The 26,574-nt window shown below is 41.6% G+C and overlaps 1 protein-coding gene across 1 annotated transcript in view; it reads right to left on the bottom strand.

Moving 5' to 3' along the window:
* THBS4 (thrombospondin 4) overlaps positions 1-26,574 on the bottom strand; it is a 37,097-nt gene continuing 10,523 nt past the window's right edge. The window contains exons 3-22 of the mRNA XM_080972436.1: positions 22,876-23,123; positions 20,753-20,858; positions 18,295-18,389; positions 17,176-17,227; positions 15,485-15,657; positions 14,750-14,887; positions 14,064-14,141; positions 12,704-12,856; positions 12,272-12,376; positions 11,736-11,843; positions 10,614-10,773; positions 8,559-8,677; positions 7,589-7,641; positions 6,209-6,402; positions 4,357-4,535; positions 3,997-4,045; positions 3,488-3,684; positions 3,062-3,234; positions 1,390-1,529; positions 1-106 (exon numbers count right to left, since the gene is read on the bottom strand). Of these exons, the coding sequence (XP_080828562.1) occupies positions 45-106; positions 1,390-1,529; positions 3,062-3,234; positions 3,488-3,684; positions 3,997-4,045; positions 4,357-4,535; positions 6,209-6,402; positions 7,589-7,641; positions 8,559-8,677; positions 10,614-10,773; positions 11,736-11,843; positions 12,272-12,376; positions 12,704-12,856; positions 14,064-14,141; positions 14,750-14,887; positions 15,485-15,657; positions 17,176-17,227; positions 18,295-18,389; positions 20,753-20,858; positions 22,876-23,123 (2,582 nt within the window). The 3' untranslated portion in view covers positions 1-44. The remainder of the gene's footprint in view (positions 107-1,389; positions 1,530-3,061; positions 3,235-3,487; positions 3,685-3,996; positions 4,046-4,356; positions 4,536-6,208; positions 6,403-7,588; positions 7,642-8,558; positions 8,678-10,613; positions 10,774-11,735; positions 11,844-12,271; positions 12,377-12,703; positions 12,857-14,063; positions 14,142-14,749; positions 14,888-15,484; positions 15,658-17,175; positions 17,228-18,294; positions 18,390-20,752; positions 20,859-22,875; positions 23,124-26,574) is intronic.

The raw sequence follows: 26,574 nt of genomic DNA on the forward strand, positions 1-26,574 counted from the left end.
TTTAATATACATTGCTTTATTGTTTGCCAAAGCAGCTTGTATTCTTAAATATCTCCAACTCCATATTGCTGAGCCTGAAATTCTTGGAAGTCCTCTGGGATAGTATCTAAAAACAAGAAACAGAAGACACATGATTAGTCTTTACTCTTGGTATGAAACTCATGAGCACTTTATTTTCGAAGTTCAGGTTAAGAGCTGGTGCCTGCTTATTACACACAGCTGTAACTTTTTTTTTAGAAGTTCTGTTTTACAGCTGGATTAATTAAATATGAGTGTGGTCTCTACAGGGGGGAAAGCACACCGTAAGGCCAGCATTGTGAACTCCTAGGCTATTATTACCCATGTTGCATCTGCAGGGGTCAAAATGGTTCAGCTTCTTACATGGCACAAGTCCAGTCCTAAGCAGGAAAATGTGCAAACTTTAGCTATCCTCCATTCCTTTCCTAAAGTGCCCTGGGTGCCTTCAGGCAGCAGTGTTCATCCTTATCTCATTCACCCACCTTCCCTGTCCCTGAACAGGACAAGCTTGTAGCTTTTTGCCAGTATGATTCTGCATGGCCAAGATTTCTAGGCACCTTGGCTGTGCATCTGCCAAGCAAATCCCAGGCACCTTCGCATGCAAACTGCCAGGACAAAATCTTACACGACCTCTGCAATTTCGAAGTTAGAAAGAAGGCAAGTCACTCATCATAGGTGCCAGAGTGCGGCATCACACTCGCCAAGGCAAGCAGAACTGCTCAAGTCTACATGTCTCTCTGCTTAAAGCTGGACTTGTCTCATGCAAGAAGCCACAGAAGTAAGGATTTACATCCCACTGAATTCAATGGCCTTCCTGCCAAGTAAGACTGCATATTAAGATTGCAGCTTTAACTGTCCATGGCTGTACACTTTTGTTAGTAATCTGCTGAACAGTTTCTATGACTAAGATCTGAACAGCAAAGTCTACACCTGAGGGCTCTCCATTTATCAATTGTTCCCTATTTTGTGGCCCAAGTAACAGTGGGAATATGACTACCTAAAGGAAATAATGTGAGTCAATGGATGCACCTGTTACTTCTTGATGATGTCCCCCCCCCCCCCGATTCTTATTTCAATATTTCCAAAATGCTCAGTATTGTGCAAAGATTACTGGTGTTTTTAACATGATTAATTGCACGCTTTTTAGATCTCCAAAGGGTCTTCTGCAAGCAACTGACATTTACACAGCAGTTGAGTTATCAGCTGTACTCACATCTGAGCAGCCCAGAGACCTGCTAAGTCACACTGCAGATTTGGAAAGCATACGCAATGCCTTATCTGGAAAGTCATTCATGCAACCTCCCTAAAGAGCTTTCCTCTTTACAGTTGCTCATTTGATTAGGCAGGAGGAGTATGTGGGGGAAATGTTACCATTGCAGCGATACTTCAGATTGGACCAAATAATGTTTTCCTGAGAGAAGCAGAAAACACCAAGCCTTCCTCCACGCATGGTAGTGTCTATGGTCACTCCAGAATCCGCCACCAGTTCAGAACCTTCGTAAAACCTTGCCCTTTGAAAGTGGAACAAATAAAGATAGATGTATCCTGATTCTCTACACACAGTGGGTTGTTTTCTTTTCTTTTTTAAAGTGAGGTGCTGGTACTCATATATAGAGATAGAGATAGAGATAGAGATAGAGATAGAGATAGAGATAGAGATAGAGATAGAGATAGAGATAGAGATAGAGATAGAGATAGAGATAGAGATAGACGATATAGATAAAAGTGCTGTGAGTGGCAGCACAAAATGGCTACCATGGGCAGAAAAAGAGAAAAGGTACTTTGTATTTTTGAGTATTGTTACAAGCACACACACACCTATGAATTCTCATTTTGCAGTTTTACTGGTTTTTATCTTTATTGTAGAGTTACTTATACACCGCTTAGAGGTGAAAATAACTAAGTATATAAATTGCCAAAATATGGAAATATCTTTCTTTTTTAAAAAGATAAGAACCTGGAGCTGATTCATGTTATGATATCGTGAAACAAACATGGAAGACTTGCAGCTGGGTGTATTAATAAGTTCCTAGTGAAAAGCACCGTGATTGGGGTGAAAAGCCGTATGTTGTGGTTACCAATATGTGTGAACTCAGCCTTAGTTTGATGGTGAAATGAGCTTGCTGAGAGTCTTGCCTGGTAATAATTTCTGACAGCAGGAAGACAACATGCCAGAACTTTTACAACTCATCTCCTTGTCTGTGAGTATAATTCACATTTACATATTTCAGGCAGCAGAAGGGCACTGTTGCTTAAAGCAAAGTAAGAAGAACTTTAATTAAGTGTATATCCCGAATGAAGGCTTGGGGTGGATAGCATGTTCTACATACAATATTTAATAGTTGCAACAGACTATTCAGATACTGGGCAAAAACTGGAAACCAATAAAATAAAATAAAAAGCAAACCCATTACCATCATTAGAACTACATTTACAGTGGTACCTCGGGTTACATACGCTTCAGGTTACATACGCTTCAGGTTACAGACTCCGCTAACCCAGAAATAGTGCTTCAGGTTAAGAACTTTGCTTCAGGATGAGAACAGAAATCATGCTCTGACGGTGCGGCGGCAGCAGGAGGCCCCATTAGCTTAACCTCAGGTTAGGAACAGTTTCAGGTTAAGAACGGACCTCCAGAACGAATTAAGTACTTAACCCGAGGTACCACTGTATACACAAACGTATGGTAGTGTGTATCGTGAAACAGAAGTTTGTTTTTTGCTTTCACATACTGTACAGTCGTACCTTAGAAGTCGAACGGAATCCATTCCGGAAGTCCGTTCAACTACCAAAATGTTAGGAAACCAAAGCACTGCTTCTAATTGGCTGCAGGAAGCTCCTGCAGCCAATCAGAAGCCCAGTTGGACGTTCGGCTTCCAAAAATAGAACACAAACCAGAACAGAACCTCCGGGTTTGTGGCGTTCGAGAACTAAGCTGTTCGAAAACCAAGGTACGACAGTATTGCATTTTTAAGTATACACATAGACCACAATAGATGTTCACTAAGAATTGCATTGTATGCTGCTTTGCCCATCGCCTTACCTAATATACCCAACCTGAGGTCTGTGCTGCAAGAACCAGCGATAGGAAACTTTATCCTTCCAGCCTACATTTCGAGGGTCTTTCCAAAGCAGTCTGACTTGATCATTAGTGTCCCCTGTGTGCCAAAGTGAATTCCTGAGGTGTTCTCCAGGCCCAGTTTTTGATTTAACAGCCTACACAGAACACAAGTACAAAGACAAGTCAAAAATAAGAAATCTCCTTTAATAACAATAACATTTCTCCGAGTATTATGAGAAAAACCAGAAGTTTTAATTCTTTTCCCATTCTGTAATGGAACCAGGCACACACATCCAAATAAACGAATGTTAGAAACCACATCATACAAACGCCCTGCCAGTTCCATCTTAGTGCAACGCTAGATGACAGCATTAATGAGGTTTGGGTCATTTTGGCTCAAGCCTGTACCTTCAGCTGAATCCCAGGTTCTGCAACAGCTCTAAACGGAGTTGCCTGCCAATAGGTCTGCTCAGTCTGTTTCCACATCACCACATAAAAGCTGGAGCTGTCTTGATAACCAAAAATGAAGCCGGCGTAGTCATCATCCGTTGCCGTGTTGACAAAGAAAGTGCCTTCAAAATCAACTCCGTTGAAAGCTGTGTAACCTGTTCGAATGTATAGGTATACACATCAAGTCCAAACTAATTATAAGTGTAAAATTCAATACTTGTTCTTCCTTTAGATGCAAAAGGTCCAATCCACTGCTCCAGACCCCAGACCTGCAGTTAGCCAGAAATGCTGGAGATTTTATCTGGGATTTAATGCTTCTAGCACTAGGCTATAGACCAAAGCATCCTGAAGCTGGATGAAGGCTGCACACTGGGGATCTCTATAGGCATCTTTTGAGCAAATAGTTTTAATCCATTTCTGCTTGTGAGCTGCTGTGTGAGTGTCTACAAAAAAAATAACTCACATACCTACAGCAAGTCCAGGATCACTATTCATGGTCTGCACAATCTCCATGCCCTATGAAACATAAGCAATATAATTCATGAAGCTAGTCTAAGGATGTTTTATTAAGTCATGCCCAAGATGATGGATAAAGACCACTTTCATTATCAATGCTCATCCATGTGTCGCCTTGTGAGTCCAGCACATTTATGTTCTTTGCCAAAAATATCCAGATTGTTTTCCTCCAATAAGTACCCTCCCGCAAACCCCACCACCACCACATTTCAACATTAACACCCTTATTCTTCCAAGTTTTGAGAGAAATCTTTGTTGCTTTTTCCTGCCTATCATTCCTGGATGCTTTTAGATATTAAAAAATGTTTTACCTGGTTCAGAACCACCCAGTTAGGGTCAATCTGAGCATCCCCTTCTGGATCCAGGACGACAGTCTGATAAGCCCTGAAATCTGTCAGGGTGATCTCTGCATTCTCGGGACAAACGTCAATCCTATCTATCACTGTGTCTTGATCAAAATCTGATTCACAGATATCACCAACTCCATCACCTGGACACATGAACACAACACCCAAAGGATGTGATTTGATAGCTGTTTTCACAAAACAGCTGTTTCAGCAGCAGTTAACAGGGGGAAACAAATACTTACGTTCATTTGCCAAGCTCATAGATAGGCAGGAATTGCATCAGGCCCAATTTCTAATTGCCTTTAACAGTGAAAGGGAGGAGGGGTGGAGCAACCCTAGTAATGGCCAGATACCAAGAGATAAAACCAAAGAGAAGCATTTGAGTGATGTGTAAGCAATCCTGAGGACTGAATTAAACAGAGTTGTACATCACGTTAGGAGACTCTGGTTGAAGTCAGATTATGAACTGAATCCATTTCAGGTTTCATTAACTACTATAAAGCAGGTAGGGCAGCCATTTGGACACCACCTGGTGAAAATAGGTGAGAAGCAGCAGCTGCCTTGCTATGAAGTGAACAAAGCAAAGGTGTAGCAGCTGGTGAATCACTGCCCTGGTACTTCAGACCAGAAGCACAGGAAGAGCCTGTGTTCCCTTTGGGTTACACTTGAAGTGCATACGGATGTATAAAATGTGGGTTCTAACCATGTTTGTGGATAAAATCGGGGAACTGGGGTTACTCTGAATGAATCACCCAAAAATAAACGGGTGCAATTTATACCCATTTATACAATTACAAGGGGATGCGGATGGCGCTGTGGGTTAAACCACAGAGCCTAGGGCTTGCTGATCAGAAGGTCGGTGGTTCAAATCCCTGCGACGGGGTGAGCTCCCGTTGCTCGGTCCCTGCTCCTGCCCACCTAGCAGTTCGGAAGCATGTCAAAGTGCAAGTAGATAAATAGGTACCGCTCTGGCGGGAAGGTAAACGGCGTTTCTGTGTGCTGCTCTGGTTCGCCAGAAGCAGCTTAGTCATGCTGGTCACATGACCCGGAAGCTGTACCCCGGCTCCCTCAGCCAATAAAGCGAGATGAGCGCCGCAACCCCAGAGTTGGTCATGACTGGACCTAATGGTCAGGGGTCCCTTTACCTTTATACAATTACAAGTGTTGTTTGGTCTTTGCATCTTAATTTTATTGGGCTTCATTAAGAGCATGTAGCCTTGACTTAATGTGCTTCATACCAAACCTTACCACCACTGCCCTCTCATGGCCTTTTGTAACCTGCATGAAATTTTTCACACTTGTGGTAGAGTCTGGTTTGACAGACAGACCTCTGCTCTGCAAAAGAACCTGAGATACACAGGACTGTCTGCACAAGGGGAAAACTTTCTGCTCCTACTATGGATAAAATGGCCCTTGCGCCTTATAATCATCCATTATATTCAATTCTATTCAATACAAGTTTATTGTTCCAGTCAATAAAGCTCAATAAAGGCATTTCTTAAGGAAGCTGGTAAGAGCCTGGTCACATAACTAGCTCTGAAATGCTCTGTTTTCAAGTGTGGATACCAAGAGGGAAATGTGGTGTTTCTAATTAGTTGTAGGTCCCTTCTGGATTCGATCCAGAAGAGCCAATCCCTTGGTTGACACTTATTCAAGGTCAAAGCAAAGCTCAGTTCTGGAAAATATAGGTTCCTTATGATCAAAGGAAATCATCAGCTTCCTTTGAGGATTAGAAGGCACCACATCGTCACCATATGTTGTGCATTAAAAAGAAAACTGAGGTAAAAAGAGAAAGAATAAGAAATGTCTGCCATACTGTTGTCATCTTCTTGTCCTGGATTAGGAACAAGCCGGCAATTATCTGGGCCTGGAGGAACAAGGTCTGGAATTCCATCATTGTCGTCGTCATCATCACACTCATCCCCCAGCCCATCCTTATCGGTGTCTAGTTGGGAACTGTTAATGACTGTGGGACAGTTGTCGGTGCTGTCTTGGTGTCCATCCCCATCGCTGGGAGTAAAGAAGGGGGTAAAAGCAAAAACACCCTGTGTTAGTTCCTATTTCTATCTTTCTAAGTAATAGGAGTGTTGGCTACTACTTCTTGTACTACCGACAAGGAATGCTTGTTTGTTTTCCTGTATCCATTGTTACACTGGAAGGCATCTAATGAAGGTTTGTTGTGACAGTTAGTACTAGGAGACAAAACCACCTTATTTGAGGAAACAATTGGAGATATTCACATGATCTCAGGGAACTTCTTGAATCTTCTCTAACCAGAATATATCTGAGGTTACTACAAGCTGGAACTAGACATGAAGGGAAACACTGATGTTTATTCCTGTCCTAACACTGGTAAACACTCAGCAGCCTGAATTGAGGTCTTTAGCCATAAGGGAAGTAATTCCCGCAGTTAGGTTTATAATGACTACCATCCTTGATGTATTACTGAGAATGGAGGGATCCAGCAAATTTCAACCCTTCTGACAATATTTGCTTATTTTACTTGTATGAAGTAAAGCCCAAATGGTCTTTTGCTGTATTTGTTTCCATGCACTTTTGGCACACAAAAACCTGTTTTCTATACACCATCACGCAGTTGTTATTGAAATGAGCTTTATTGCTCTTCTGCTTTAAATAACGGCATTAATTTAAATAGGGGGTGAGCCTTGCAGTGCTGGGGGTGGCTAACTCTTTCTCTTATGCTATTTTCTCAAAGGACATCCTCACACCTCTCTATTCCATAGCGGGGCAAATAGTAACTTGGGGAGGTGAACTGGTTATGAGACAGTTTAATCGCTATCTGCCTCAGCCTGTGAGGGTGCTTTTAACATATATGAAAAGAGATGATTTGTGGAAATAGATTGTAAATCTGCATTGGTTCCAATAATGAGTACAGTGTATTGAAAATAATTTAAGCTAAACTTTTACCTTGGTAGAGACATAGGTGCAATTTCAGTGAAATTAGTGGATGGAATCCAACAAAGTGAATGTTTCATCATTTCAAGGATATCTGCTTGTGCAGGGGAATGTTTCCCCCCTGACACATGCCCCCTACATCAGGAGCAGATTGAGAGAGGGTGCAGGCATGTCCCATTACACAAGCATAAATATTTGCAGTGATGGGGCAGGTTAGTTAAATACCTCCCAGCAGCATCATAACAAGGATGAATTTGATTCTGATTAAAATTTACCCTACCTGTCTTGATTGGTGTCACAGGAATCTCCTACCAGATCATTATCAATATCTGACTGTAAACAGAAATAGAACAAGATTAAATTACTAAATTGCAGAGAGGGGAAAATATAAAATTACATTGCTGGAAGTCATTAAAATTCAACACACATCTTTCAATAATCTGTATTAGCAGGGGATTAATATCTGAAAAGGTGGAAAGATGGATTGGATCCCAGGTGTGCATACAATTCTGTATTCTATAGGCACAGATTATTTATCCTTCGAGAGATCCCCCTGCATAAAATCCTTTTCAGTTTCTTTGTTTGCTTGCTTTTGCAATTAAAGAAGATTGACATTTAATCCCTATGGCTATTTATTCAGTGAGAACATTTATTGGCATTGGGCTTTATCTCAGTGATTTGCACAAATGAGGGCTCAGGAGTGAAGAACATGTTTTGAAAGGAGGAAGTCCCATGTTTGATCCGACACCTTCAAATAATGGCTGTCAGGTACAGAACTGGGAAAAAGCCACTTCCAGAGATTCTTAGACACCTGCTACCAGTCAGGCTGAGGTAGCAAACTTTTTGGGTTTTCTGGACACCTTTATGCATGGATTGATTAAATGTCAGATCAAGACTTGTGTCATACAGGAAAACAATAACTACAGCATTACCGTAGTTATCATAGTCCATACTAAAGTTTAACAGAGCTGTACTTTTCTTTCTAAATATTTATTGCCACAATGGAACTGGAACACCACACTTGAAATTTTCATAATCTTAAATTGACAGTTCCATTTTTGCTTCCACTAATAACCAAATACTTTGATTCCCCATCCTGGTGCCATGCAGATGTTGCTGGACCCCAGCTCCCATTCACCCCAGTCAGCAAGGCCAATAGCCAAGGATGATGGAAATCATAGTCTAAAATTATCTGGAGGGTCACAGGTTGCCTACTCTGGCCTATGGCTTTTTTTCCTGCTGTCGCTCACCTGATTTGGGTTGCTAATATCTGGGCAGCTGTCACAAGCATCACCCACACCATCATTATCTCTGTCTTTCTGTTCCCGATTGGGGACCCTCTGACAGTTGTCCAAAACGTTCTTAATACCTGAATGAAACGATGACACAAAATCAATGTTGGCTTTGCATCGCTCTAGCAACTCATAAGGCCAGAAACAAAGAGTCAGCGTGGCATAATGGATAGCAGATGAGATGTGGACCAAGGAAGACCTTGTTGCAAATTGCTACTTGGCCATTAGATTTACTGGCAATTCTTGGGCTTGTTGGGATCTCTGTGCCTAATCTGCCTCAAAGGTATTGCCTGAGGATGAAATGGGATAGTCCCACATATAATTCTGAGCTCTTTGGAAAAGAGGAAGGATACAAAACAACAGTACAGTGGTACCTCAGGTTACATACGCTTCAGGTTACATACGCTTCAGGTTACAGACTCCGCTAACCCAGAAATAGTACCTCGGGTTAAGAACTTTGCTTCAGGATGAGAATAGAAATCGTGCTCTGGCGGCACGGCAGCAGCAGGAGGCCCCATTAGCTAAAGTGGTGCTTCAGGTTAAGAACAGTTTCAGGTTAAGTACGGACCTCCAGAACGAATTAAGTACTTAACCTGAGGTACCACTGTAGTAATGAGGATTGCGGAGAAGTTGTTTTTTTAAAAAAAAAGTTTACTAGAACAGGGTTGAGTTTAGATACAATGTCTATGTATATGGGGTCATGTAAAGGGTTAAATTTGATGTCCTAGATATCTGTTGGTGACTGACAGTTGGCTTTTATTTACTTACATAAGACTGGGGGGGAGGGATTAGATTCTTAAGGAGAGTATTGTAAAATTGCAGTTCTGAGTGGCCGGCTAGGTAGAAATTTTTGGTAAATCACTGAATGGCAAAAATGGCCTGATGAGGGGGAGACTTATATGCCACTCAAATCTGATGTGTTGAAGGACAGGGTGGCTGGAAGATAAATAGGCCTATTCTACTACTGTTGAGAGAGAGAAAGAAGAGCAAAGAGATGAAGAAGAGGAAGACAAGAATGAAGAAGATGACTTAGGATGAGACTAGCTGAGAATAAGCTGAGGGAGAAAGCTGAAGTCTAGACTGGAGCTGAAGCAAGATGGAAAAGAGGTTATCGAGGCGAAAGAAAAGCCTGGTAGTATAATTTGCCCCCAAAGAGCTGAATCACTGGCTTAAGCCAAAGATTGGCCATGTGGCCATACAAGGGCACTGAACAGTAAGGAGAATTCAGCAAGGAGCTTCTGAAGATGATCAGAATGAGATCTGCCTGCTAGCCTGGCTTGAAGGAAACCAGGTGAAGCCCACAGTACCTGGCGGTGGGATCGACTGAGTAATTGCCATATAGGTTAAATAGTGCTAGGAACTTCTCTTTACCAGCCAGCCTTATGTAAACCTCTGTAACTGTTAAAGATACAGCAACCTTACAACAGAAAACGTAAGCCAGTCTTAAACAGTAACCAGCTAGTGTTACTGTTACTTTATATGTATAGGGTTTTTTTAATTAAAAAAATATACAAATGATATCTTGCTACTTTTATTTAATGATGTGTGTATGGCTGCTTTTGTACCACATCTAAAATACCACAGCTACTGGGTTATATAGTTACGGGCTATAGCCAAACCTAGTTAACAGTATAGTACAGATATTTGGTTGCAGTGGTTGCAGGTAAATCGGCTGTGGTAAATAAAAGCTCACTCTCCACATATAAAAAGAAAAGATGAACTCACCACAAAGATCACAATTGTCACAATGACATTAAATAGGCCAGGAGCCAAAGAGGGCTTTGTTAATTGTCATTTGTGACTACGGGACCTCATGATGTTGTTGCTGCCTCCTAGCCTTCAGAAGCAGCACTTTGGGGCGCTGAGAGCTGTGTTGAGTAAGTGGGGCCTGAAAATGTGCTACAGCTGCTTAAAAAGTCAATGCTGCAAATGCAAGCTTTGATGCTAGGTGCCTCCTGTGCCAGTTTCAAGTGCAGAACAGAGAGGGTATCTAACAGGCGAAGATGTACTCACCATCTCCATCCATGTCATCATCACAGGCATCACCTTTGCCATCTCCGTCCGTGTCTCGCTGGTCATTGTTTAAGACCATACGGCAATTGTCACAAGCATCACCAAAGATATCTTGGTCGCTGTTTCTCTGGTTAACATTAGAAGCCAGTACACAGTTGTCCTGAAACAGAGAAAGGCAAAGTGCTCTGGGCTACAGTCTCTCTGGAGCAGGATCACTCATCATCATCACTCTCTGCTGACTTTGGTTTTGCAAGTGATGAATTTGCAGATGAATTCAGCTCAGTGGGTTCACACAGGGAATCTCCTTTTGAAACTTTGTTGTTGATGATGATGCCTGGCAACTCTTACAAGGTCTGCTATACCATGTCCTGGGAGACTGAAATGCTCCCCCATCGATATCTGTTACCGTTCTATATGTCTAATCGAGTCCTGCATACAGATAGACCTGTTTGATCTAAGTAAATAATCAATAAACACACAAGACGTAACCAGCTGTACTTTTGAATAAATAAGGTATACTATTCATTGCATCAAATTGTAGATTTCAATGGAAGTCTCATAAAGTTCAACGAAAAAAGCAGAAGACCATTACTATGCTATAAGATCCACTATCCTGTAATATTACATATGAGCCTGTTCTACTGATGAAGCCTAGGATGGCGAAACAAGGCTAATATTCCGGAAACCCTTGTCTTAGACTCTGTGAAAGGATTCTGTGGAACTGTAACAACCCTTCATGTGGATTATTGGACTCTTTGAGCAGACAGGTGGAATAGATACTATTACATGTATGGACCTTATGCATGAACTGACTAGAGAAGGAACTGATCCACTGGGTCTTCTGCTTTTTTTGTTGAACTTTATGAGACTTCTGTTGAAATATACAATTTAATACAATGAATATTTATTCAAAAGTACAGCCAGTTACATCTTGTGTGTTTATTGAGTATGTTTCACGTAACCATAGGTTGCTTGTTGTGTTGATCTAAGTAAATGGCAAAAGGCCATTGATGCACTAGAGGCTGTGCAGGGGCTTGATATAAAGACCGAAGCTTACAATCCTGCTGCTTGAGTATGGGAGGGATGTAAATTACACAGTTAAATAATATCTATAACCAGTACCTGATCATTTGGAATACCATCACCATCGGCATCATCATCACAGGCATCTCCTATTCCATCTCCATCAGCATCTTCTTGTCCAGAGTTTGGAACCACCTTGCAATTGTCCTATGGGGGAAAAACAAGGTGGTGATCTAGAACCCATGCTTTTGATCATGGGTTGCAAGCTGTGGGCATATTTGCAAACTGCCAAAACTATTATGGGCATCATGATGAAGCCATACACCTGCATGCACATTCATTTAACCCCTCCCCACCAGCATTTAAAGCTTGAAGAAGTGTTTTTGCTTTTGGAAAAACCTAGTTGACAAGTGACCATCCTGGAAAGAGCAGCTGGGGAGGGAAGAGTTAAATTTCTCCAGGCCTAATTTCATAAGTGAAAGAGTGCAGGTGTCATAGAAGACCATGTGTGTCCATAGGCAATATGTTGCTGACTCATGTTTGCTCTGTTTCTCACCCTCCTGTGCACTTCCCTGTGCTGGGATTTAAAATGAAGAAGACTTGAGAGATAAGGTGCCTGCCCTCTTAGATCTTACCTTTCTGCAACTCTCAGCTGAGCATGAAAGTTCTTCATCAGGATAGCCATCAATATCGATATCTTTTCCGCACACAAAGCCATCGCCAGCCCAGCCAATACCACACTGTGAGCAAAAGTATTACAAAATAAAGCCAGGCTGAGGAAGTCATTCTACAAACATACGCAGTGCTGTTAATTAATTATCTTAATCTTATAATTAATTAATTATCTTAATCTTATGATTAAGATGTCCTGCTTAGAGCGTATTGTCAAATTAATTGCATTTTTTAATATATATATTGAGAACTATGGCTCACCCCAAAAGGATAGCACAATACATTTTTAAAATTGAATTAATTAATTACAAAACATGGTTTTACTGAAGAATGTCAAAATAGGATTTGCTGCTCTGGGATCAAATGAAAACAAATCTGTGAGGTCATCAACTTACAATACATGAGATGTCTCCTTGCCGTACTTCAGCACACTGTGCATGGATACTGCAAGGGTTCAGAGCTTGATTCCTGCAGCTCCTTTCAGGCCTGCATCCCCTGACCTGGTCTCCAGTAAAACCTGGTTTGCATGTCCCACAGCGGAACGAGCCCTTTGATGAAAGCAAACAAGCATATAAGCCAGTCAGGCACTGTTTTTGTGAATGGTCCATGCACGTATTGTAGGAGGAACAATTTTAAAAAAGGTATTCTTTCCTCTGAGAGAGAGAATGTTTTAACACATCTACACTTCTTTATTTTCCTTTTTTTAAAAATGTAGTGTTTTAATAGACCCCCTTAAAAAAAAGTATTAAAAATAATGCATATTTTAAAAGATTTGCCGCCTGATTAATTGAAGGTAACTTTTTAATCCTTCCACAAAATGTAAATTGGTGGATCTAAACAATTAATTGATTAAAATGTCTTTCTGTTTGTTGCTTCAAGATAAGAAAACTTTCTCACAACAGTGGTGTCACTGATTTGTTTAATTTTGGAAGCCAAGCACAGGGAGTCTATTCCAATATGCTGTATACTGCCTTGATATTTTTTTTATAAATGTGTGGGTTATAAATACTTAATGAATAAACCTGTGGTTAAGAAGAGAGGGAGAAATTTACACTGGGGCGGGGGGGGGGGGGGACCATGTAATACCCATGGTCCACTTTGAGTTTCTTGAGGTTCCAAAAGGCACTTCATTAAAGTCTGCACAGATATTTGAAATCTCTTACTGAGAACTTTATGCAAAAAAAAGGTAAACTCAGACCTAGTATTATACCCACCAAGGCCCATCCTTGGGCACTTGAAAGACATGTGGCAGAGCACATTGTTAGCTCCCAGAAGATGCTGAGGCCAATCCCTAGCATCTCCCAGGGGAAAAGACCCAGTAGCAGGTGCTGAAAATGCTGAGGAGCTACTAGCTGTCAGAATAACCAATATCAGGCTGGATGGACAAAGAATCTGAGCTCATACAAGGCAGTTTCCTATGTCTCTCTTGGTTTGCACAGGGAAACTGTTTTTCTTGTTAATGTATCTGATTAGTATAATATGTCTTTCTTGTTGCAATCACATGAATTGGAATTCCCTTCTTCACAGATGGCAGAAGAGGAACACACTGGATAACGTCGTTAAGTGGAAGGGGACCAGAACGGGATTACATAACTATCTGCTGGCTTCACACAATCGTTATGTGGTTGGCATTTAAGTGAATGTTGTGCCACTGAATTTATAATCACTTGACGGTGGTTTGTGTGAACTGTCCCCTTGTTTTGGGACAGCTCCTCAAACATGCAGAATGACAATCTGACATAACCATGTGCTTACCACAGTGTTTACACACTGGGAATTGGGAACACAGCCCCCGTTTCCATTGTTCTGACATTCATCTACGTCCAAGCAGATCTAACACAATAAAAACAAAAACAAGTTAGGTACAGTGAGTCAGTTATTAAAGTATAAAATAACTAGCATAAATCTGTTAAAATTTATTGGTTTGTTTTTTTTAATATGGTGTTAATGCAATTGTGAAATAGTCTAAAAAGAACAGCAAAAGGTCCTTTGAGTAGTAGATAGGTCAACTAATCTCTGCTGTAGCTGCTGAGCTGGTGTAATGGAAAACTTTTCATTTTAGAAGTTCAATAGTAACAATGAATGGATACCAACTGCAAAGACAATATTTGGCATGTTTGGCAGTTTCAAGTAAAGTAAGTGTGCTAAAGTAGGTCCTGCTCTATGGCAAGTTTTCTAATGCAAACTGAAAAATTTCCAGTGCAAATCATGGGAATCTTTTTCCAGAAAAGCCACAGCTCTGTCCATGAAGAAACCTATTAATACTGCCTTTAGTTAGGCCAGCATTATTTTGCCATACATTCGGAAGCAGCGCAGACATTTTTACAGACATATCTGTTAAGATCTTTAAGAGAAATACATTCAGCTGTGCAGTGCACCCATAAACAGATACAGAGCTAGACTTTTACTAGCTTTTGATGGATTGCAATGAGATCACACACCTGTTTGTTATTTTTGGCAGAGTTGATTCCCACTCCTTGAATGATTTGCCCGCTGTATCCTGATGGGCAGGCCTCACATCTGAAACCTGGAGCTGTATTCACACATCTCACCCCTGGGAAGCATGGATTATACCGGCACTAAAAGGCAAACCAGCAAAGTGATTCAATGTACTAATTATATAGGTTTCAGCCAGCAAAGTTAAGAGTCCATTTGGACATTTGCTGGAAGCCTATGTTCCAACAAATACTTCTTACACTGGTGTAGGCAAGCTTTTTTCTCTAGAGGGTTAACGTAACCTCACAAGAAATGGGCATGGGACAGAATGAGCAGTGGGTAGGAGTTATAATAATAGTAATTTATAGTAAGAGCAGTCATGGCTTTAGTAAACATGGTGTGTTTACTCTACCTTTTTCCCTACTTCTTTATCATCTTTTTCTCCTGCCCCCGCACCCTTGTCTCTCTCAGTGGAGATAGAACGAGGAAGGAAAGGGACATAAGCCAAATAGCCCCCCAGGCCATGTTAAACCAGCCTGAGGGCTGCATGTGGTCCCTGCACCACAGGTTGCCCACTTGTTTTCTAATGTAATACCAGGAGAAAGGGGACTCACTCTGAGCACCAGGAATTTATTTACCCTTGATCATCAATTGATGAGACATCTTGGATTTTTCTAGATCCAGAATTCATAGGCTGAACCTCTCCTTTCTCACATGGCTGCTTTTAAACAACATTTTACCTCATCAACATCTGTGCATATAACTCCATTTCCAGTGAAGCCTTCAGGACAAGGCCCACACTGAAATCCATCTGCCGTGTCCATGCATCGCACCCCTCGGAAACAAGTGTTGGCTTCACATTTGGGCTTAGGGGGCGGTGGGGATGGTGTGGGGAAATTTCCAGCTCCCAAACCTGTGATTGGAGGTAGAGCAATTTATTTATTTTTTTAGTAATCAGCTGCTGATCAGTAAATCCTGAGGTAAATGTTGAACATTTGCACCATGCATAGCAGTGGATCAATCCTCCGGTTGGGTTGGATATCTTCTGAGATAATTGTGTATCTATTTTGCTTCTAGCACACACTACAGTAACCACCACGACCTGCTACCATTGTTGGCTCCAGATTCGGTGAAGACCTTGGTGCAGGCTGTGTGCAGTGAGTGTGTCACCAGTGCCCAACTCCCTCCAAGTGCAATCTGACTGGAAGGAGCCTGCAAACCAAGTGAAAGTTGCCAATCCTCTTTGCTCTTGCCACTGCTCTTATGCTTAGAGAGGCCAGATAAGCAAGCGGCAATAGCAAGGGAATGAGGAAAAGGGCTATAGGGATCTGGGGGTCACACCATCTGTGGTGCTGGCCCCATCAGGCGCTCAACAATACTGACTTTTGATGCCAGCCCTGCCTCCCACTGCCTGTCCAGGGGTGGGGGTATACACGTGTGTTTGTCTCACAACAATGCACAAAAAATCAAGGCACATTCTACATGAAAGTAATAACTGTGTAAGGAATCTGAAAAGTGTGGCTCTGAATTCTGCATGGGACAAGTCATTTCAAGGTTGTCTTCATGACTTCTCTTGTTTTCTGTTTAAGAGCAAATGGGCTGATAGTTTTGCAGCACCCCAGAACCAAAAAAAAAGTATGAAAGGCTAACAAATTTACTATGGCATGATTCCATTCCTGTGGAATAAATTCCATGAAATCTTATGCCGTAATAAATTTTAATGTTCAAAGGTGCCGAAATACTATTTGTTGTTTGTGCTGACAGGTATGTTCTCTGTTGAGATATGCAGAAAACAAAACTACCTAGAACTGGGTTATTTTCTGTTTGGTGTTCAGGCAATCAGTATATTCAAAAGAATATGAAGAATATGAATATGAATATGAATATGAAGAATACTCTCAATCATTTAAGCTCCAGTTCTATGCACAATTACCTGGGGGTAAGCCTCACTGAATGGTTGGTTGACAAATCTGTCTGTCTCAGGAGACAATGGAGGAGTGCTACTGTGGCAACTATTTCTGAGTAAGCATGCATAGAACGGGATGGTATATTGTTTTAATTTTGCCAATCAGTCAGTTAAAAACTCAACTATTGAGTCCCACCAGCAGAAGCTCTGCACAAGGACTTCCACTTGTTCAGCAAGGCTTTTCCCCCATGATACCATGATATTAGCTCAGGGGGGAATAAGGAGAACCCCTGGAAAAGGGGGGGGGGTGTAGGAGAGCCAAAATGCTAGCCCTGATGGAACAAACACCTAAGCATGTTGAATTTCCCCCTATGTCTACTTGGAACTCCTACGAAATTCAGTAGACCTTACTTCAAAGGAAGTGTTCACAATTGGTGTGGCTAAGGACAACAAATATTGTTTTTTCGGTTTGATGATTTGGTTTATACCATCATATCTTAAATCAGGAAATACAAAAGTGCTTACCACATGCTTGACATTCAGCTATTGTGTTCCTCAAAAATGTTGTTTCTTTAACCTTTGAATTATATAAAATAAATACAATCATCAGGCTTGTTTTTCTTGAATTGCCACCAGAAAAACCAGACAATGCACATTATACAACCTAACCAATAATACTGCCTAATTTTTCAAAACAGTTACTTGGTACTGTTTTTGGCATAATTGTCCATACTGGACCTTATGACAAGTCATCTCCATGTAAACAGTTATGATTTCATATTTTAACCTCCTGCTATCTTTAGCTGAACTACTTAGAGCAGATAGTGCTCACCGCAGCTCAAAAATCCCATCGGCCTTCAAACAAAAATAATAATGCAAGGCTTAAACTTTAATTGGGCTTTAAATGTTTTTGGAGTGAACTGTAGACACATGCCTGAGCTCAGCCTTGCCTCATTTGCCATATTTTTCACTCTATAAGACGCACCAGACCACAAGAAGTTCAGAAGCCAGAACAGCAAGAGGGATCACTGCGCAGTGAAAGCAGCAATCCCTCTTGCTGTTCTGGCTTCTGGGATAGCTGTGCAGCCTGCATTCACTCCATAAGATGCACACACATTTCCCCTTACTTTTTAGGAGGGAAAAAGTGAGTCTTATAGAGCAAAAAATACGGTAATTGCCTTCACATATCACTAAATCAGCTCCAGGAGTCTTCATGATTATCCCAAGTCTGGAAAAGTGTGCAGGCTCAGGCCATCACCATTCATAAATAACTTTATAAAGTTAAGCATATCCTTCATGCTCTCAGCCACGATCTTTCTTAGAATTTAATCCATGGAGGCCAGTGGTATGATTCAGGAATGAACTATGCCATGCACATCCAAAAACAACCAAGTCTCTCTCTTAAATTGCAGTGGACTATTTCATTACCTATTTCTTAATGTAAAGGAAAGAAGTTTGCCCAGAAGTCTCACTTGTAGTGTGTTTTTAATGTTGTACACCGCTCTGGGATCTTTGGATAAAGGCTGGTATATAAATTGAAAAAATAATAATAATAATTATGGGTGAAACTTCGGCAGAAATAATAAGATACCCATTTAGCTAGTGGTCAGCAAAGTAAGTGTTATATAAACATGTGTCTTATACCTGCTGTCGGAGAAGATCTTTCACATCACCCAGTATTTGGTTCATTTGCATCATGTGACCTAATAACTGCCTGTTAAAGTCACTTGTAGAGACACCTATAATAAAATGAAAGTTATGAAAAAGTGTAATGCAGAAGTTCAGAAACTCAACAGTATTGACACTTATCTAACCTCCAAAGTACTTCATAAAAGTTCACAATTGCCTAGAATTTGGACCTCAGCAAACTTACCATCTGTCTCTACGCATGTTTACTCTGAGATTCCACTAGTTTCAATAAGACTTATTTCCAGCTAGTTTATTATTAGTTTTGCAGCCATGCAGCCCTATCTTATGCATGCTTATTTGGAAATAAGTCCCACTGTTCAACTGAGGCTTACTCCCAAGCAGCCTTGGTCTAGTAGTTCAAGGACTGCATTGCAGCTTAAGGCCCAGCTCAACCTCTACAGAATCAAGTGATCGCTTAAATGTGTTAGCAAGCCATTCATGGATCAAGCATTACCAACACCATCCTTGCACGTGCAGATGGCAGCAAAACTGGAAATGATGTCACCATCCACCAATGACAATGCCACTCATCAATGACACTCTGTATAATAAAATGTGGCCCGCCTTGAGGACTGTGTGGCCCTGAAAGGCAGTGTAGAAATACCCAAATAAACAAATGAATACATGCATGAAGGGAACTCTCAACACATGGCAATGGTGGGAACACTGACATGTCATCCTCCCCCCTCCACATGCACACAATTAAAGCTGTTGAAAGAAACACTGGTGTTGTACTGACATTCCTCACAGCAAGCATGTAAGGAGTGGGCATCGTACACACATGAGCACATGCACATGAGGCCCCTGTGTGGCACTGGTGTTTGATGCAGCAGTCTTAAAGTGCAGAGCTCTCCTAAACAGAAGCAGCTGCTACAGAATTCTGTGCATTAAAATCCAAGACACACCAGCTCTCCCAAGATCAACCACCGATGACTTCATTTCAGCTAATACACAAAACACAAAAACGCCCATGCACTGATGATATGATTCTTTTCTCCCCAACATATGCTAAAGCAATCTAGTTTAAATTGTTTCTGGCCACTACTTTGATATCTGCTGAACAGGTTTACTAGAAAAAGGCTAGAAAACATGCCCATAGAACAATGCGAGCCAAGTCAATGCTTTTCTAAGAACATACGCATCTACCCTGAAAGGAGGATGAGCTTCTTTGCATGACTTCATACCTTGTTGGCATAGAGACAAAAGGCTCTGGTGCCCCTCCTTCAAGTCACTTCCCATCCTTATCCAGTGGTGATTATTACAAGCCCCTGCTGCCATGCTGCCAGTCCTCAGAAAAGGAGGACAGGGAAAGAAAAGCCAGCCGACAGATAGACACCGAGAGATCGAGCTGCTATGAAGTGGCATTTGCCACATTGTGTGCAGACCTGTCCAAGATTAAACTCAGAGGAAAGCAGTGCTGTCAAAGGTCTATCTTTGCACAGGCCTGATTGGCTGGTGGATGCAATGTCACAAATCCAACTCCCCCAACATCCTTGGTGCAGTTTTCCAGCTCTTTTTGCATTGATTTCCCTCTTTAAAATAAAATAAAATAAACAAAAGCAGCAAAAAATGCTTAAATGCAGGTGGGGAGTTCATGCTGAGTTTCAAAACTTTTGAAAAAGATTAACACCTTGCCAGCGTTATGGGACTGAGCAAAAATAGCCTCCTAAAACTATTCATAAAATGGAGTTAAGTGAAATTCCAATAACAGCTTTTCCTCAGAGAACTCTCTTCTGAGAAATTTCCGCCTCCTGAAACTTGGGTGAAACTCTACTGACTATCCATGCAGGTTTGTGTGTTTTGCTGTTTCTTTAATGTTTCTGGTTTGGATTTAACCTATTTCCTAAGGCAGTTGCCTAAGGAACAACAAGTCGATGGGGCTGTTTATGTTTGGCCTGGTACAGAGGAGACTGAGAGGAGATACGATAGCCATCTTCAAATCTCTCAAGAGCTGTCACAAGGCAGATGGAGTGAGCTTGTTTTCGCCTGGTCTGGAGGCTAGGATCTGAACCAATGGATTCAAGTTACAAGAAAGGAGATCCCGACTAAACATCAAGAAGAACTGTCTGACAGTAAGAACTGCTCAACACTGGAACAGACTTCCATGAAAGATGATGGACTCGCCTTCCTTTTAAAGCAGAGGTTGGATGGCTATCTGCCATGTGTGCTGTAGTTGCAATTCCTTGCCTTTTTCTCATACGTCAATTGGAGAATTAAAGTACAACATCTGGTGTTGAGGGCAAGACGTGGCAACTCTACTGCTTAGTTACAGGAGACTTTCTTGGAAGGATGGTATATCTTTGCTTCCTCTTGCAGTACAGCTAGGATAAAAATAGTCACTAGGAAACCTGGTTATGCTCTGAATACAATATTACATATGGCCAAGCACATTTATTTTGTAATTAAAAACTACCTGGATATTGAACTGCTGGCTCAATCTGTGGAAGAAAACAGTCCTGGAGGCCAGCTACTTGGGACAATGACCCTTTTACTACTAGCTTCAGCTCCTCCAAAGTGTCCTGCAATGACAAAAGAGATTTGGAGGCATAACATTAGGAAGAGGTATCCCAGCTTCTCCTTTCGAAAGCTCACAACAGTTCAAATGCCTTTCGTGACCTTCACAAACACAACAGGCAGCTGCAAGAACTTTTTTTTAGGGGATGACATATAAATGCTACTAACACAGAAGTCAGTAATATGTACATCTATATGTTGTATGAATGAAAATGTTCTTGCTGTAACAGTCATAGGAAAAGTTGCTTCCAAAGAACCTGAAGGATATGCATTTTGGTTATGACCAGCTAAGAAAACTTACATGTGCCCTGTATCTTAAAATATTGGTATCTTTACCAAGCAGAGATTAGGTAGCTGCCCTTAGGGCAGAGTTCTTTGACCTTGTGTCTCCAGGTATTGATGGACTAGAACTCCCATCAACCAGCTTAGCCCAATGGTCAGGGGACTTGTAATCCAATATCTGGAGGCCCAAGGTTAAAGAAGGCTGCCTTAAAAGGTACAGGCCAGCCAGATTATTGTCCAAGACGGAATTTCATCTGGCTGGCTTGTTGTCAGGATAGAATGAGGCTATAGAGCTTTGGCCTCTGCCATCAGGACCTTGAGACACTAGAAGGTTATTCCTGAATCTCAGGTTGTGACCAACCTTGCACCACCCATCAGCCATAAAATAAGCAACTGCAAAGAAATTGATTCTTCACTTCCTGCCAGAAGGAACACTTGGCTCCTCTTGGGACTGCAGAGCTAAAAGAATGCACACATGAACATTATGATCCCATCCATCAGCCAGAGAATGAAGGGCTGCTGGGTTGTGCAGGTTTAGGGGCATGTCTCTATGTGCATTCTTCAGTTACAATGATGATCATTTGATCAAAGGCATGATATAGTAAATGTCAAACCAGGAAAAAAAATTCCATGTGCCACTGGTATTCCCCACCCCACCCCCGCTTTCTATCCATTGCATCTTTTTTTAAAGCAGATTGGGGCACATAGAATCATAGAACTTTAGAGTTGGAAGGGACCCCAAGGGTCATCTAGTCCAACCCCCTGCAGTGCAGGAATCTCAACTAGATCATACATGGCAGGTGGCCATCCAACCTCTGCTTTAAAAGGAAGGAGAGTTCGCTTTCTTTCATGGGAGTCACTGATTTTTATCAAAAATAAATTAAAGTTGCTTTGTGTCAGAGGCAAAAGGAATACTGCGCATGCCTAGATGTTAGCGTAACTAAGTCAATTAACTAAAAGAGAAGTTGGTTTTCCTCATAAAAGTACACAGAGAGACAGGCTCAGTTTGAGATGTCAGAGTTCTTGAAAATAAAAGTTAGCAACCCTAATTGGTCTCCTTTCATATATGTAAGAAGTTCTCTGGTAAAAAAAAGTTAGGTAAACGTAAAGGACGCCTGGACGGTTAAGTCCAGTCAAAGGTGACTATGGGGTTGCGGCGCTCATCTCGCTTTCAGGCTGAGGGAGCCAGCATTTGTCCACAGAAAGCTTTTCAGATCATGTGGCCAGCATGACTAAACCGCTTCTGGCGCTACCAAACACCTTGACAGAAACCAGAGTGCATGGAAACGCCGTTTACCTTCCCACCGCAGCAGTACCTATTTGTCTACTTGCACTGGCGTGCTTTCGAACTGCTAGGTTGGCAGGAGCTGGGACAGAGCAACAGGAGCTCACTCCATTGCAGGGATTCGAACCGCTGACCTTCTGATTGGCAAGCCCAAGGGGCTCAGTGGTTTAGACCACAATGCCACCCGCATTAGCAACCCTAATTGGTCTCCTTTCATATATATAAGAAGTTCTCTGGTAGAGCCACAGAGCTCTTCAGTTGCAAGGGAAGGTTATACTCACGAATCAAGAGGACTGAGGGGAAGAACTTGACCGATGAACTCGTGAATCTCCCCTGCTCCCTCTCCACCCTGGGCCTGACAAATGAAGTGCATGTGTCTCCACCCAATCAGCAAGCACCCTGACATGAGAGGAGCTTCTGCATGAAGACTCCATCACTCCTCTACAGCTGCTCACCTGTGCTTTTTTCTGCAGTGTTCGTAACTCCACTGCCTCTGAGCTTTGTGACAGTCCTGAAAAGGCTTTAGGCAGATCTTGAACGGAATCCATCTGCACACAGTCCACGTACAATTCGGCTTTGCTGGAGCCACGTTGCAGGCCGCTTAGCCTGAGGAGGACTGAGCGGCGCTTCCCATCTGCCAGTGGCACGTTGCTGAAGATCACAGCATTTAACTTCCCATCGCTCCTCAGATATCGAAGGGAAACTAGAACAAAATAACATCATTGTAAGGCAAGAACACAGTATAATTGGTACACAGTGAAACCTCTGCCAATGGAGCAGGAAGTTTGCGGAAAGTTAAGGAAAGCCACCTCAGCTTTTCTTGGTTTGATCGTGTCTGTTGCGACAGCTCTAGTTAACAAATCACTTGCAAATGCATATACCATGTGGAGTATTGTCCTAGATGCAGATAAAAATAAAATAGCTAACAAAGGGAGGGGGGCACCCGTCAGCTCCAGCTCTCTCCATGATCACAGATGCACAGGTTGGGTGGTGGCCAAACGCAAAAAGAGGAAGGGCCTCCTGCAGCTTTAGAAGTTGTGTGGAAGAAGGAATTTCAACAGGGTTCCTTCTTCTACACAACTTTTATCTATCAGTCATCTGCTTGAGACATCTTTTGAAGACATCTTTTGCCCATGCCTTTGCCCGATCCATGAAACTGGTCCTTTTATGCATGCTACAACATCGGGCGAAAAATTTCTGCATAACAGAGGGTTGGACTAGATTATCCTCATGGTCCCTTCCAGCTCTACAGTTCCAGGCATTTCTGTACTTTTAGTCGCTGTTTAATTGTTTGTTTCATTGTGTATTTTTACATTTTATCAATGGGTTTTCATTTTAATTGTACTCTTTTACCACTTTAGTGTTTGCAACCCTGGGGTCCTTTGAGAGGAAGGGCAAGATAGAAATTTTAATGATGGTGATGATGCTTAAAAGAAGCAATTTTGTGTTTCCTAGTATGTTAAAAAACCATTTAGATCTATTCTTATACAGTGGTTCCTTGGGTTACAGACGATTCAGGTTACAGACCCCGCTAACCCAGAAATAGTACCTCAGGTTAAGAACTTTGCTTCAGGATGAGAACAGAAATCGAACGGCAGCAGCAGGAAGCCCCATTAGCAAAAGTGGTACCTCAGGTTAAGATCAGTTTCAGGTTAAGAACGGACCTCCAGAACGAAGTTCTTAACCCGAGGTACCACTATATATTAAGTGATATAGAAATGATCTTCTATAAATCACGAAGGTGTAGGAGCTCAGTTCTGTTTTGTATCTGGCCCTGAATTAGTTTCTGGTTCTCAGATTCTGTTTCATATTATTAAAGCAGAAATAGTAAGGACTGCAGCAGGGTTGGCTAAAGACATTGGAAAGAAAACTCCAGAAAGTACCTCTCCCCATGCTAAATTATATGCAGTAACTGAACAACTTATAATTTCTTGCCCTTTAATGTAGCTGCATATTTGCTCCCTAAGGACCAAACTAGAAATAACTTGTGAGATATCAGTTTGCTTTTTAGGAACTGGCCCCACTATCTCATGGATTAGATCTGCCCTGCTGGTTTGTTAAGCAAAGGTACAAAAGTTAAGACCACAGAGCATTTTATCTACTAAAAGCTGCTATGTAAGTGGCAACCACATTAGAAGAACACTGAACATGCTTTGGGTCCCGTCCCCCCCTTCGAAAATAAAAGCAACTGAGGGAAGAAACAGGACTATGAAAGGGGGGGGGGGATTTAGCCCTTTCTCTGTGTACTGTAATCCTTGTAAAAATAAACCCTCCCCCTTGCATTATTTGCCCCAGGAACAAAGCTACCAGTGATCTCCTGTGCAGCCATGTGTTGTCAGGACCTAGGATGCAACAGACAAGAGGAATCTCTACTGCAGATTTCAAGATACGTGAGCATTCTCCAGATTTGAATCTGGCAAGCCCTATAAGAAAGATCCTGCATCTGGAGCAAGACTAGATAAATCCAGCAGAGAATAAGAGAAAGATAGATAAAGGAAAGGGGTGGAAGAGCTCACAATTGGCCAATGGCCACGAGACAGGATTGCCGGAGGGCAGCTGGACTGGATGGAAGATCAAGGTTCATCTGAGGGGGTGGAATACTTTTTTTGGAGAGAGCAGAGGGGGAAATGCTTGCTAGGAAGGACCAAAGACATTATTATATTTAAACCATCTGTGTTGCTGCACCCTTCCACTGCAGGAAAAGTTTGAATTTACTGGTGCCAATGGACAGTGAAGACTTCAGTCGTTTTCACTGTGGAGAAAACCAGAGTCCCTGTTGCTTTGCTTATGAAAGGCAGTAAAAAAAAGTTTCAGTTTAGGATACCAGAAATCCTGTTGGATATTTGAATAGGCTTCAAAGAGCTGTTGTTAAGTGAGCACATACAACTTTTAAAGAAAATGCTATTTTTAAAAGATGAGCAGTCTTTTCTCTGAGTGTATATCCAGGTGAGAAGGTCAGGAGAGGGGGGAAAGTAGACATGGATGTATCTGGGGAGTCTGCAGCATATATTTTGATGGATTAGCATATGTTTTTGTGATCACTGTCCACTTCTGGAACACTACTGACTTGGTTAAAAAATACTTTCATTTCTTCACTTTTTTTAAAAAAAACAAGTCCTTATGGTTTGAGAAGAATGAAAAGGATGCAGTTTTAATATTTTAATGCATTAAATTCAATAGTAAATTACAAATTCAGTAGTCAATTGATAAATCACAGAATCGCAGAGCAGCATTTTAGTGAAGGCCTTTAATGCGATAGCCAAGAATTTATTCGTTCCTTATTAACAGAACTAAAGCATTACCCCTGAACCACCATCAATTGTTTATACTTGTACAAATGTAGTGGTGAAGGCTGGTTGCAGAATAATCCCTAAATTCCTAATCCCTAAATTTTAGCTACAGTGGTACCTCTGGTTATGAACTTAATTCATTCCAGAAGTCCGTTCTTAACCTGAGGTACCACTTTAGCTAATGGGGCCTCCCGCTGCCGCTGTGCCGTTGCGTGATTTCTGTTCTCATCCTGAGGTAAAGTTCTTAACCTGAGGTACTACTTCCAGGTTAGTGGAGTCTGTAACCCGAAGTGTTTGTAACCCGAGGTACCACTGTACTTCCTTTAGATGTTATGTGGCAATGGAGACAATGAAATTAACCTTATCACAAGCAGCTTTTAGCCTGCCTTCTAAGGCAATGGTTCCCAAGCTCCTCACCCACCTGCCCTAGGAAGGACCACTTGAAAATTGCTACTGGTTTTGGTGGACCACTTAATGATTTGTAGCAATTGCAATGCACTGTGCTATATGCTGTATGATTTGTAACTTTATTTTTATAGTTTCTTTTTTATAATACAGTAAAATACAACAGAAGTAAAAGAAGCAATAAAATACAATTTAAAATAAATATTAATGTTAAAGTGAAACTGATGGACCACTGGTGGTCCACGACCAGTTTGGAAACCCATGTTCTAAGAGAATTCTTCTTCTCTTTTAGGAGAGCGAGAGTGAAATCATCATGAAGGACAATGCAGTTATGAAACCAAGAAGGCCAGATTGCAAGCGGATTCTGCTTTAATATGTTACAATCCTAAGGGAAACAAGTGAAAAGAGATGGCAGGGAGAGGAATGTTCTGGAATAGCAAAACATCACACAGAGGAAAC

The sequence above is a fragment of the Podarcis pityusensis genome, assembly GCF_964106645.2.
Source record: "Podarcis pityusensis genome assembly, chromosome: 11".
In the NCBI taxonomy this organism is placed as follows: Eukaryota; Metazoa; Chordata; class Lepidosauria; order Squamata; family Lacertidae; genus Podarcis; species Podarcis pityusensis.